General features: G+C 43.2%; 1 protein-coding gene across 1 annotated transcript; it reads left to right on the top strand.

The window, feature by feature from the left end:
* The first annotated feature begins 10888 nt into the window (after positions 1 to 10888).
* LOC140065940 (general transcription factor II-I repeat domain-containing protein 2-like) lies at positions 10889 to 12487 on the top strand. Its single transcript, XM_072113500.1, has one exon. The coding sequence runs from the start codon at positions 10889 to 10891 to the stop codon at positions 12485 to 12487; it is 1599 nt and encodes a 532-aa protein (XP_071969601.1).
* The last annotated feature ends 1214 nt before the right edge of the window (positions 12488 to 13701 follow it).

Here is a 13701-nt window from a genome sequence, read left to right on the forward strand (position 1 = left end):
CTATTTTGGGGATACAGTTTTGAATGAAATTTTACATATTTTACATAAAAAACCCCTATATAACCAACCCATTTTCAAATGTGCACCCCTCACCCTACCAGAAACAGCTTTTAGGAAGACTGTTAACCCCTTGAGATCTTCATAGTAATTGAATCAAAATGGAGGTGAAATTTAGAAAGGTCAAATTGTGCCGGTTATACATTCATTTAGCCCTAACAATTTACACATTTCCAAAAGATAAAAAGAGAAAACTCATCTTACAATTTGTTATGCGATTTCTCCCGAGGACAGAGACCCACAACATGTGGCCGTTACTTGTTTTATGGGCGAACAGCAAGGCGCAGAAGGGAAGAAGCGCCTTCCCCTCATTCCAAATGATATAACTTTTTTATTTTTCCATTATCCCCGAGGCCCTTTTTCATTTTTGCAGTTCCATTATTTTACTTTTTATTTTCTCAGGGTAATGAGCATAACTTTTATAACTCTATTTTTCGCCAATCATGGCATATAGTTATAATAAAATAAGTCCTTATTAGGACACATCTGCCATCAGTCCTCAGAACCAGTCAGGGTATTTGCTTACAAAAAGAGTATTGTGCATTACCCAGAGGAATAACAGAGGACAATGAACACAAACACAGGTATATGCAGACCAAGGCAAAACATGCCGGGTGGTGTCCACCACTGGTCTGTATATGTGTGTATGTATATATACACTCACCTACCATTTTATTAGGTACACCATGCTAGTAACGGGTTGGACCCCCTTTTGCCTTCAGAACTGCCTCCATTCTTCGTGGCATAGATTCAACAAGGTGCTGGAAGCATTCCTCAGAGATTTTGGTCCATATTGACATGATGGCATCACACAGTTGCCGCAGATTTGTCGGCTGCACATCCATGATGCGAATCTCCCGTTCCACCACATCCCAAAGATGCTCTATTGGATTGAGATCTGGTGACTGTGGAGGCCATTTGAGTACAGTGAACTCATTGTCATGTTCAAGAAACCAGTCTGAGATGATTCCAGCTTTATGACATGGCGCATCCTGCTGAAAGTAGCCATCAGATGTTGGGTACATTGTGGTCATAAAGGGATGGACATGGTCAGCAACAATACTCAGGTAGGCCGTGGCGTTGCAACGATGCTCAATTGGTACCAAGGGGCCCAAAGAGTGCCAAGAAAATATTCCCCCACCATGACACCACCACCACCAGCCTGAACCATTGATACAAGGCAGGATGGATCCATGCTTTAATGTTGTTGACGCCAAATTCTGACCCTACCATCCGAATGTCGCAGCAGAAATCGAGACTCATCAGACCAGGCAACGTTTTTCCAATCTTCTACTGTCCAATTTCGATGAGCTTGTGCAAATTGTAGCCTCAGTTTCCTGTTCTTAGCTGAAAGGAGTGGCACCCGGTGTGGTCTTCTGCTGCTGTAGCCCATCTGCCTCAAAGTTCGACGTACTGTGTGTTCAGAGATGCTCTTCTGCCTACCTTTGTTGTAACGGGTGGCGATTTGAGTCACTGATGCCTTTTTTATCAGCTCAAACCAGTCTGCCCATTCTCCTCTGACCTCTGACATTAACAAGGCATTTCCGCCCACAGAACTGCCGCCCACTGGATGTTTTTTCTTTTTCGGACCATTCCCTGTAAACCCTAGAGATGGTTTTGCGTGAAAATTCCAGTAGATCAGCAGTTTCTGAAATAATCAGACCAGCCCTTCTGGCACCAACAACCATGCCACGTTCAAAGGCACTCAAATCATCTTTCTTCCCCATACTGATGCTCGGTTTGAACTGCAGGAGATTGTCTTGACCATGTCTACATGCCTAAATGCACTGAGTTGCCGCCATGTGATTGGCTGATTAGAAATTAAGTGTTAACGAGCAGTTGGTCAGGTGTACCTAATAAAATGGCCGGTGAGTGTATATATATATATATATATATATATATATATATATATATATATATATATATATATATTAACACTTGTTTCTCTTTACGTCTCTTAGATACAGGCATCCCGTGGACTACGACGATGACCAGTGGATTTATATTTTTAAATAAAATGGTTAACGAGCAGTGGCGTAACTAGAAGCTGATGGGCCCCAGTGCAAAGTCTGTGCCCGGCCCCCGAGTATAATGTATGGTTTAAAGTAATAGTCTTCTCATATGGGAAAGTGACACCATAAGGGCCCCCTAAACGTCTTGGGCCCGGGTGCGACCGCAACCTCTGCACCCCCTCAAGTTACGCCCCTGTTAACCAGGGTGTTTCTGGGGAGTTTATATTTCAATTAAATATTTCTTTCAATTATGTGTTTTTTATTAGGAGTTGGAATTTCCTTCTGGCGCTGTCAAACAGACGCTGGTATTATTGGTGATAATAATGCCAGGCTGTACCGCTTTGATGTATCTGGCTGGTCGTAGAAAGTAGGGGGGACCCCACATCGTTTTTTCAAAAATAAATAATTCATTTTTAAAAAACACATAGGGTCCCCCTTATTTTCTTCAACCAGCCAGATACAACAGAGCAGCTGCATCCTGGTATTACTGAGGTGGAATAGATCACTGTTTTGGGTCTTTTCCAGCCCAATAATAATAGCCTGTGGCCACCCCAGTACCCATCCATTACTGGATAGTTGGGTACTGGTTGGGTACTGGATTGTACCCGGCTCATTTGTTGTGCGGTTTCTAATGAGTATGCCAATACCTTTAGGGGCGCAAAGCACAGAATGCTAGGAGGCATTGTGCTTTTAGGGGACAAATTTTGATTACCTTATTTTCAGGTGCCATAACACATTTCAAAAGTTCCTGAGCTACAAGAACAGTGAACCCCTCCTATAAACTATCCTATTTTGGAAAGTACACCACCCAGAGAATTTATCAAGGTTTATATTGAGCTTTTTACCACCGGGGATCTTTTATAGATGTTTTAAGGAAAGGAACGTCTATTGGCAGATTTTGCTGGAACAGATTTCAGGCGCTATGCCGCATTTTCTGAACCTCTCAGACAGCAATGGCGAACCTATGGCACGCGTGCCACAGATGGCACGCGGAGCCGTTTCTGTTGGCACGCGTACCGCCGCCAGTAAGCCGCTGCCCGCTGCCCGTAAAATTTACCTATACAAACGGCGGAACCGCGCCGCTCCATAGACAGCACGCGCCGCTCCACAGACAGAGTTTTGCGCATGCGCGGTAACTTGGGAAGCGCTGAAAGTTTCAGTCGCTCCCATAGAAACCGCGCATGCGCAGTAATTGTCGCGGACCGACAGGGAGCATGGTAGATGCATGCGGTTGGGAGAAGGCAATTTCAAAAGTGATCCCACTACATAGGATGGGGGTCAGCGGACCCCTATTAGTGTCAGGGCACATTAATAAATATTTTATATACTTTAGTTTAGTTGGCACGATTTATAATGCTTGTTGGCTGACAGCAAAGCCTCAGCCAATCAGATGCAGGTTTACTATGAGCTCTGCCCCCCCCCCCCCATTCTTTCCCCTGAACAGTGCACAACTTTACACGAGCAGGTGACAGCAGCAGTGTACTGTCAGTGTTAACTACAAAGTTCCCCACAAAGTTACACATATGTAAGTAATATTTCTGGGGGATCATTTAAACCACTAAAATAGCAGTCTCCACATGTAGTCTTCGTTTAATAATAATAATAATTCTTTATTTATATGGTGCACACAGATTACGCGACACTGCACAAAACTTGTCAAATTTGTCCCAATGGGGCTCACAATCTAACCATCCTACCAGTATGTTTTGGAGTTACGTGTAAAAAAACACTTGGGGGAGATTTATCAGAAATGTCTGAGCAGAACCAATTGCAATTGCAAGTTCGGATCTCAACCACTTCTAATAAATCTTCCTCATGGAGCTTAATACTGATAACGTGCGTTTTGGTGTAAAAGTATCTGTGATCGCATAAGACCCCCTGTTGCATTTTTTTAAAAAAGTGTTGTGGTAGCGGTCATCTGTGCACCCACTGTATTATACACATTGGCCCACATTTATTAAAATGTTTGCACCAGTTTTGTGTCTGACTTTGCAGTAGAAGTAACATGCAAACTGCTTGTACATGTATTTATAAAGTGTCTGCACCAGTTTTGTGTCGCAGCTGCTTTGTGCTGACAGGACAGAAAAATGTGCACCTAAAGGGGCTGTTACCAAACGGGGAGGAAATTGGGACAGACTGATTCAGCAAAAGGAGGCCAGGTGGATTTACACCTTGAATACGGTGGAACCTAATGGCCTCAATGAAAACCTGTCTTTTGTTAGTTTTCTGTGACCTCCTGCTCCCTGAATGGATGAGGCTAAAGTTAGGGATCTCTCGACTACATCTTTCCAGATCTCCTCTACTTACCTTCACCATTTCTCGTTCTCTTTTTTGGTTTCGTCACGTTGCCGTGCCATGCTTTGCATGGCATAATAATCCTTTGTACTTTAGGCCATCTGATTCGATTTTGTCTTTTTTTGTTCTCCCTTCTTCCCTACACGCTGTCCTATGTAGACCATATATGCCTGTTTCAGACAATATGCATCTACCTTATATTATCTTGTATGCTATATCAATAGTTCGACATGGTACTGCTTATAACTGAACCCGGCCGCCGATGTTTATGTGACAGACATCGGTTTATTTTCCCCGCCCCCACTACCATCCTTGGTACCCCTTACCTCCCCGCATTCTTCCTTTAGCGGGAGTGGTTTGTTATTGTTTCTATTGGCGTATCTTCTCACGCTTCTACGCTGTCCTATCACCAATGGCTTCGCTGAGTCGGGGCGGCCCTTTAGGGTGCTTACCGGACTGGCGATCATGTGATTGGAGGCGGATCCTCTCCTCCGGTCCTTCCATTGGCTTTTACCATTCTGACGCGTAGGGGGGGGCGTGTCCTCTGCGGGAGGCTCGATGTCTTCGGCTCCCCGCATTGGTTGTCAACCACTCTGTGACATCACAGGAAGGTGGGGCTACCTACTTAAATACCCAGCGTTTCCCCGCGGCCGCTGCCGCTGACATCTATGCGGGGACACGCTGTTTGAATGTGTGTTTATATCGATGTGTGTTTAACTTAGACACAATGTATCAGATCCCTGATGAATTAGATTAGGAAACGCGTCGGATCTCTTACCTGTAGGAGAGCTAGCTGGAGATAGAGTTTTAGTCCTTAGCTGTCACTAATCGGACTATGTAGTCAGAATCGTCTTCATGAGACAACTTACCTCTATCGAGACATCACCAGCCTCCATATAGCCTCCACATTAATACACCATCTCAACTGAAAGTTAATTATGTGCAGTGTGAGATAGGTTTCTACCGATATCAATTTTATCCTATTATCTTGAGGAGGGTAGTCGGGAATAGGAACTCTCAGGTAGTCCTAGGCTAGTGGTATGCGCATGCAGTGTATGCGTGCCTACCATCCGCTAGACAGTGAGATCTATTTCCCCACTGAATAGACTACAGACCTCCACAGTGTTTGTCCATATTCCGATGTCAGTGTTTCCCTGCACAAAACTGTGCGATACCTGAGGTCGGATAAAGTTTTTATTATTAAAACACTTTATTAGTTGGGTGTAAGATCTACACCCTAACTACACACTTCTCTACCCATTTTAATATATATCCAATAAAAGTTATTTTTTAATTTTACTTATACTCTCTTTTCCCTCAATTTCAGTGAATTACTTTTTGAGAGAGGTGAACAATCTTATATTTTCATACAGTGAATATACAATTACTCTTGTCACCTATTTATCACAACTTGGGGTATGGCCGGGTTTGTTTTTGCAGACCCATGTACTGAGAACTGGACCAGTGAGGCGCAGAGTGTTTTTTCTGAAGGGGAACTTCCCCTATCTGGACACGCAGTATCCATTAAGACAGCCTTTCACTCCCTCACCAAGACTTACAAAGAATACATTAGATCGTGGTGGGAAATTCAGAGCCTAGAAAATTATCTGAAAAATAAGATAGTTCCCAGGGGTCTCAGAATACCTATTATCCCCTCACCGCGTTTAAAGACACCCAATATAAAAAACAGGTGGGAAGAGGAGGTTACTGCGAGCTCCCTACGTCTAATTGGCATCCTTCTTGAAGAAGAAAAGATACTATTTAAACAAACTAGTGAATCACTTCAAAGTGAGATCACAACAGTGAGAACTCTTAAGGATACGGCTAGCTTCGATAGGAAGGACAAAGCACTCCAACAGACAATTGAAAGGTTTACATCCCAAATCAAGGAGAGAAAGCACTTTCAATTTCAACGTGATCTCCAAGAGTTTAAAGATAGGCGGGCATACGACTTTTTAGCCCAGGCACATACCCCCCCCAATAGCCATAATAAAACTGTGGCACCTTCTACCTCTGAGAGTGACACAACTGACTCTGATTACCCTAGTGGCTCCCAAGGGACAACCAGGGAGAACCAAAGGGGAACAAGAAGAGGTAAACCTAGGGGACGTGGTGCCAATAATCGGGGGACTCGGGGAGGTTTTTTAGCCAACAACCCCCCGATCTCGGGGTACCTCCTAAGAGGAGACCTGAGTCAACCTGGCAAAAAGTAAGACCCGACCAGGATATTGACAACTGTATCATTAATCTTTCCCAATATAATCCTGATGCAGCAGAGATGAGTCTGCTCAGAAAGGGTCTCTCTTTTGTCCCATCTGTACGTTTTGACCCTTTTACATGGGTTAAAGATGTACATTTATTTGCTAGGAGATTAAAATGGAGGAAGTTTTTTAAATGCAATGACCGGAGGAGATGTTTAGAGCTGGGACTTAATGAAACAGACCTGGGGGATTTTGACGTCATGATGGATCTCATCCAGGAATCAGATAGAGAACCGGGGAAGGGTCCATTCACCACTCTCAAAGAAAAGAATCTGAAATTCCCTGCAGTAGAATCCACATGTGTTGATCTCTTTGTGGATCTTGTTACAGAAGAACTGAAACATCTTGATAGGGGCATCCTTGATCCCTTTAACAACCTGAGCCCTGAAGAAAGGGTAGCCTTAGTCGACCTGGAGCGCAATGATCAATTGATCATTAAACCCTCGGACAAAGGGGGGAACATGGTCTTGCTCGATCGCGCAGACTATGTAAAAATGTGTGAAACAATGCTATCTGACCCAAATGGCTATCGTCCGCTTTCACACAATCCAGTTGAAAAATTCTCCAGGGAACTTAGAGGTATTCTGGATGGAGCCCTACGGGACCAACTCATTAGTGACCAAGAGTATAATTTTCTACTTCCAAAATATCCCACCACAGCGACCTTTTATGGCCTTCCAAAGGTCCACAAAGGCTACCCTCCCCTCAAAGGACGACCTATCGTGTCAGGGATTAATAGCCTTACCCAAAATATAAGTATTTATGTGGACCAGATCCTAAGACCTTTCGTCACGAGTTTACCATCATACGTACGTGACACCATGGACGTCTTGAGACAATTGGAGGGGATAATTTTGGATGAGAATACGTACCTCGCCAGTTTGGATGTGGAGGCTCTCTACTCCTCCATCCCACACACAAAGGGTTGTGAGGCAGTGGAGGCCTTCCTGAGTACTAGGGGGACACAATTTTCTGGTCACAATCGTCTTGTCAGGGATCTTCTCAGGTTCATTCTTGAAAAGAATGTTTTCCTCTTTGGGAATAGGCTCTTCCACCAGCTGAGGGGGACAGCAATGGGGAGCCCAATGGCCCCCAGCTATGCTAATCTCTACCTCGGCTGGTGGGAGGACCGAATTGTTTTCTCGGAGGAATACACCAGATGGACATCATGTATGCCCATCTGGCTTCGGTATATCGATGATATACTTATTGTGTGGTCCTCCACTCCCGCAGATTTTCATGATTTTGTTAGAGCCCTAAACATAAATGATCTGGGCTTACGCTTCACTAGCGAGATTCATGAAAACTCCATTGCATTTCTCGATATACGTATCTCCAAAACCTCAGATGGCCAATTACAAACAAGAGTACACAGGAAGGAAACGGCGACAAATAGTTTATTACGGTATGAGAGCTGTCACCCCACCCCCCTTAAAAAGGGAATACCAAAGGGACAGTTCCTCAGAGTGCGCCGTAACTGTAGTCACATGGAGGATTTCATGTCACAGGCTAAGGACCTGAGCCACAGGTTCATACAACGAGACGAACTGTGACAAGAGCTTTTCAACACGCTCTTACATCTAAGAGGGAAGATCTGTTGAGCCCTAAACATAAAGAAGATGACAATATCATCCGTCTGATCGGTACCTTTGATGCCAATGCGGATGCTGTGAAAGAAATCCTCAACAAATACTGGCGGATCTTAAGACAAGATCCAGATCTGAAAGACCTTGTGTTACCACATCCATCTGTTACTTACCGGAGAGGGAAAAATTTACGTGACAGGCTCGTCCATAGTCATCTCGAGCCTGCACGATCCCCCAGATCCTGGCTCTCAGAAAGAACAGGTCCCTTTAGATGTGGCAGTTGCAACATATGCCAACTGGTTTTACTGGGTAACACCTTTCAGAGTGCCAGTACAGGCGAAACTTTTCATATCAGGGACTATGCCAACTGCAAAACAGTGGGAGCCGTGTACATGCTGTCATGCCCCTGTCCGACCAACTATGTGGGAAAAACATATCGCCCAATTAAAGTGAGAATACAGGAACATGCCGGGGACATTAGGAATCAACGTAATACCACTGTGGCAAGACATTTTGCCCGATGGCACCAGAGTGACCCGAAACTCCTACGTTTTCAAGTCATAGAAAAGGTCAGACCCCCCAAACGGGGAGGAAATTGGGACAGACTGATTCAGCAAAAGGAGGCCAGGTGGATTTACACCTTGAATACGGTGGAACCTAATGGCCTCAATGAAAACCTGTCTTTTGTTAGTTTTCTGTGACCTCCTGCTCCCTGAATGGATGAGGCTAAAGTTAGGGATCTCTCGACTACATCTTTCCAGATCTCCTCTACTTACCTTCACCATTTCTCGTTCTCTTTTTTGGTTTCGTCACGTTGCCGTGCCATGCTTTGCATGGCATAATAATCCTTTGTACTTTAGGCCATCTGATTCGATTTTGTCTTTTTTTGTTCTCCCTTCTTCCCTACACGCTGTCCTATGTAGACCATATATGCCTGTTTCAGACAATATGCATCTACCTTATATTATCTTGTATGCTATATCAATAATTCGACATGGTACTGCTTATAACTGAACCCGGCCGCCGATGTTTATGTGACAGACATCGGTTTATTTTCCCCGCCCCCACTACCATCCTTGGTACCCCTTACCTCCCCGCATTCTTCCTTTAGCGGGAGTGGTTTGTTATTGTTTCTATTGGCGTATCTTCTCACGCTTCTACGCTGTCCTATCACCAATGGCTTCGCTGAGTCGGGGCGGCCCTTTAGGGTGCTTACCGGACTGGCGATCATGTGATTGGAGGCGGATCCTCTCCTCCGGTCCTTCCATTGGCTTTTACCATTCTGACGCGTAGGGGGGGGCGTGTCCTCTGCGGGAGGCTCGATGTCTTCGGCTCCCCGCATTGGTTGTCAACCACTCTGTGACATCACAGGAAGGTGGGGCTACCTACTTAAATACCCAGCGTTTCCCCGCGGCCGCTGCCGCTGACATCTATGCGGGGACACGCTGTTTGAATGTGTGTTTATATCGATGTGTGTTTAACTTAGACACAATGTATCAGATCCCTGATGAATTAGATTAGGAAACGCGTCGGATCTCTTACCTGTAGGAGAGCTAGCTGGAGATAGAGTTTTAGTCCTTAGCTGTCACTAATCGGACTATGTAGTCAGAATCGTCTTCATGAGACAACTTACCTCTATCGAGACATCACCAGCCTCCATATAGCCTCCACATTAATACACCATCTCAACTGAAAGTTAATTATGTGCAGTGTGAGATAGGTTTCTACCGATATCAATTTTATCCTATTATCTTGAGGAGGGTAGTCGGGAATAGGAACTCTCAGGTAGTCCTAGGCTAGTGATATGCGCATGCAGTGTATGCGTGCCTACCATCCGCTAGACAGTGAGATCTATTTCCCCACTGAATAGACTACAGACCTCCACAGTGTTTGTCCATATTCCGATGTCAGTGTTTCCCTGCACAAAACTGTGCGATACCTGAGGTCGGATAAAGTTTTTATTATTAAAACACTTTATTAGTTGGGTGTAAGATCTACACCCTAACTACACACTTCTCTACCCATTTTAATATATATCCAATAAAAGTTATTTTTTAATTTTACTTATACTCTCTTTTCCCTCAATTTCAGTGAATTGCTGTTACTGCTTAGTCGGACTGTGCGACACATTTCTGCCTGGCTTGCACCACAGTTGTCTGTGTCACAATTCTGCCGCATGAACAAAGTGCACCATTAATTTTGTGCACACTTCCCGAGCAGTGCAGAGTGCACCAAATTCATGAAGACCGTGCACTACAAATCATGAATCTGGTGCACCCTGCACACTACGCAAGACACTGCACTCTTTTTGTTAAATGTGGTCCATTGGATCTTCCTTGCCATCTATAACTATAACATGATAGTGTTAGCTACTTAGATTTGTATTGTTTGCTTCAAAAAATTTTTTAATGTTTTTCTAGACATCAAAAATGAGTACAGCAAAAAAAGGCAAAATGGAAATGGCAAAGCATTATGTGTACTGTGTAATGAAAGTGTTGTGTGTCGCACATGAAGTGTCAGACGGCACTTTGACACCAACCATAAAACAGTTGCAGAACTTGAGGAAACAGAGAGAAAAAAGTTTCTTGAAGGGCAATTAAGGAAACATCACTCCCAGCATCTTAGTTTTACTAACTATCTTTCAAAAACAAATTATCTGACTGCAGCCAGTTTTAAAATGTTGCTGTGTATAGCTAAACATGGTAAGCCCCTCTCAGATGGGGAGATTGTCAAAGAAGCCTTGTTGTCTGGGAGTAATTCCCTTTTTCATGATTTTCAAAACAAGGATAAAATCAGTCAGCGTATCTCTGAGATGCCACTCAGTAGAAATACTGTGAAAGATCGAGTCCAGCGCATGGCAAGTGATGTTAGTCAGCAGCTCACCACTGCCTACAAAAGGCAGCCTGCTACTCCATGTGCCTGGATGAGAGCACGGATATTAATAATCACGCAAGGCTATGCTGTTGGTGACAACATGAGAGAAGAGCTGGTGAAACTAGCGTCTTTGCCTAAAAGAACGCAAGGAGTAGATATTTACAACGCAGTGATGGAGGTTTTTACGTCACAAGGCATAACGCCAGGAAAAGTGGTTTCCATTACTAGTGATGGGGCACCTTCTATGGTTGGGACAACTTCTGGTTTTATACAGTTGTTTGTTAAAGAAACCAAACATGAAGTCATTCAGTTTCATTGTATAATACACCAGGAAGCTCTATGTGCAAGTGAAAGCAGCGAGAAATTTGCAGATATCCTCAAAGATGTCACAAAAATGGTAAATTTCATTATGGCTCGTGCTCTGAATTTTCGACAATTTCAAGCACTTCTTGATGAGGTTCAGGCACAGTATAATTGTCTGCCTATGTATAACAATGTCCGGTGGCTGAGCAGGGGACGGGTCCTGGAGCGATTTGTAGCTTGCTTGGAGGAAATCAGGCTGTTTATGCATGAAAAAGGGCAGGACTATCCACAGCTCACTTATGTGGCCTGGCTTACCAACCTCATGTTTTTTACTGATTTTACACAACACTTTAATGTACTGAACAAGCAACTACAAGGTGCAGCGGGGAAAACAGCAGAAAGAATGTTTTGTGATATAAAAACATTTGAGCGTAAACTGCAGGTTTTTGAAAAAGACCTTGAAACTGGAGAGCTGAAATATTTCCCAAATCTAAAAGACCATTTAGAAAATTGTACAACGTTTGCAGACAATCCTACAAGTCATCAGGACGTCTACAATGAATTTTCTAATGTTGTAGCAGTTGCAAAGGTGAATTTTAGTAAAAGATTTGTACAGTTCTGTAAGATGGAGGCAACCCTGCGTTTTCTTACTTCACCAGATAAAGCTCAGTTTGAAGAACTTTCTCTCTCTTGCTTACACTGGTTAGATTTAGGAAACCTGGAAATGGAGCTGTTGGAATTTCAAGAAAACTCGATGTGGAAAAATAAATTCTCTGACCTCGAGAAAATGGAAAGGACGACAAATGACAGCGCAGATGGAAACGGCGACAACACTTCAGAAAATGAAATCCTTAAAGTGTGGAATTCTCTGCCTGATAATTTTAAGTCCATGAAAGCCCTTGCTATTGCTTTGCTCACTTTGTTTGGATCATCTTATGCTTGTGAGCAGCTCTTTTCAGCTTTGAATTATATCAAATCTGACAACAGAAACAGATTAACGGATGACCTGAGTGCTACATGTGTTGCTCTGAAACTTACAAAGTATGAGCCCAGGATAGACAAATTGTCAGCGTGCATGCAACAGCAAAAATCTCATTAAAGCGTGCTTTACATCAGTTTTTACTATACAGTACTGCAGCCAGCGTTAGATGGAGTTTTGGTTTTACCCTTGTTAGAAGTAAAAATGTTGTTGATTTATATTCCTGGATTGTACCTGGACTTGGATTGTAGTGCACTGCTATGAGAGAGCTCACATCAGCGCTCAACCCCTTTTCTTACCTCTGAGTCACTTCTGTAGCTGGTTGCTGTTGTAATACAATGACCAACAGTTATTTAAGGGGAGGGGGGGCTGTGTAACACTGCAACAGAGTGCTCCAAATCCAGCCACAATTCTGGAATAGAAATGGAATACTGGAATTTCTCATAGTGATCACACATCTTTGTGGGAACAATATCTAACACTGGCTGTGTGATACATGATCAAAACTTATGACAGATTCCATTTTATTTGTTCAAAAGCACAGAAAATGCAAACCTTTGAGCTCTGTTGATAGTGTTTTTATTGTAATACAAAAGATTGTAACATTTGAGCTATGTTTTCTCAATTAAAACCTTGTTATTCTAGTTAAATTTTTGTGTTGGCACTTCGCTTCAAGTCAGAAGGGTTTGGGTTGCATTTTGGGCACTCGGCCTCTAAAAGGTTCGCCATCACTGCTCTAAGATAGTACAGCAGTTAAAACATCCAAATAGTGCACCTATTTTAATAACAAGACCCCTCAAGGATTGCAGTAACAATATATTTAGGTACACAACACCTCATTGTACAACCTTTATTAGCATTTTTGTGAGGGGGGGGTGCAAAAAAAATCTATTCTGTAATTGATTTTCAGTTTTTTTTGTGTTTCATACACAAAATAGCATAGCTAATGTGTTACCTATGTTCTATTGGTCAATACGGTTACAGAGATATCCATTTATACATCTTTCTACATCCCTTGATTTTGAACTGCAGTCTACTAAGCGGCATATTATTTTGTTGATTGAGCTGTTTTAGGGCTTTTTTTGCAGGACGAGTTGCACTTTTAATTGGTATCATGCAGGGGCAAATGTGACTTTTTGATCCCTTTTCATGTATCTCGTGGAGGTGGTGGATGGAAATATTTAGTGAAGCCTTGTTGAGGTGAAGCATATGTGGTTTGACTATTGTTTCCTGGTGAGAAGTACTTCTAAATGATATAGCAGTACTCCGCTCCGCATTGGAATAAGTTTGGCCAAATTCTTTCTCCAATGCCTGCATTTGATGCAGCTGACAGA

This window comes from Engystomops pustulosus, chromosome 6 (assembly GCF_040894005.1).
Source record: "Engystomops pustulosus chromosome 6, aEngPut4.maternal, whole genome shotgun sequence".
Taxonomy (NCBI): domain Eukaryota; kingdom Metazoa; phylum Chordata; class Amphibia; order Anura; family Leptodactylidae; genus Engystomops; species Engystomops pustulosus.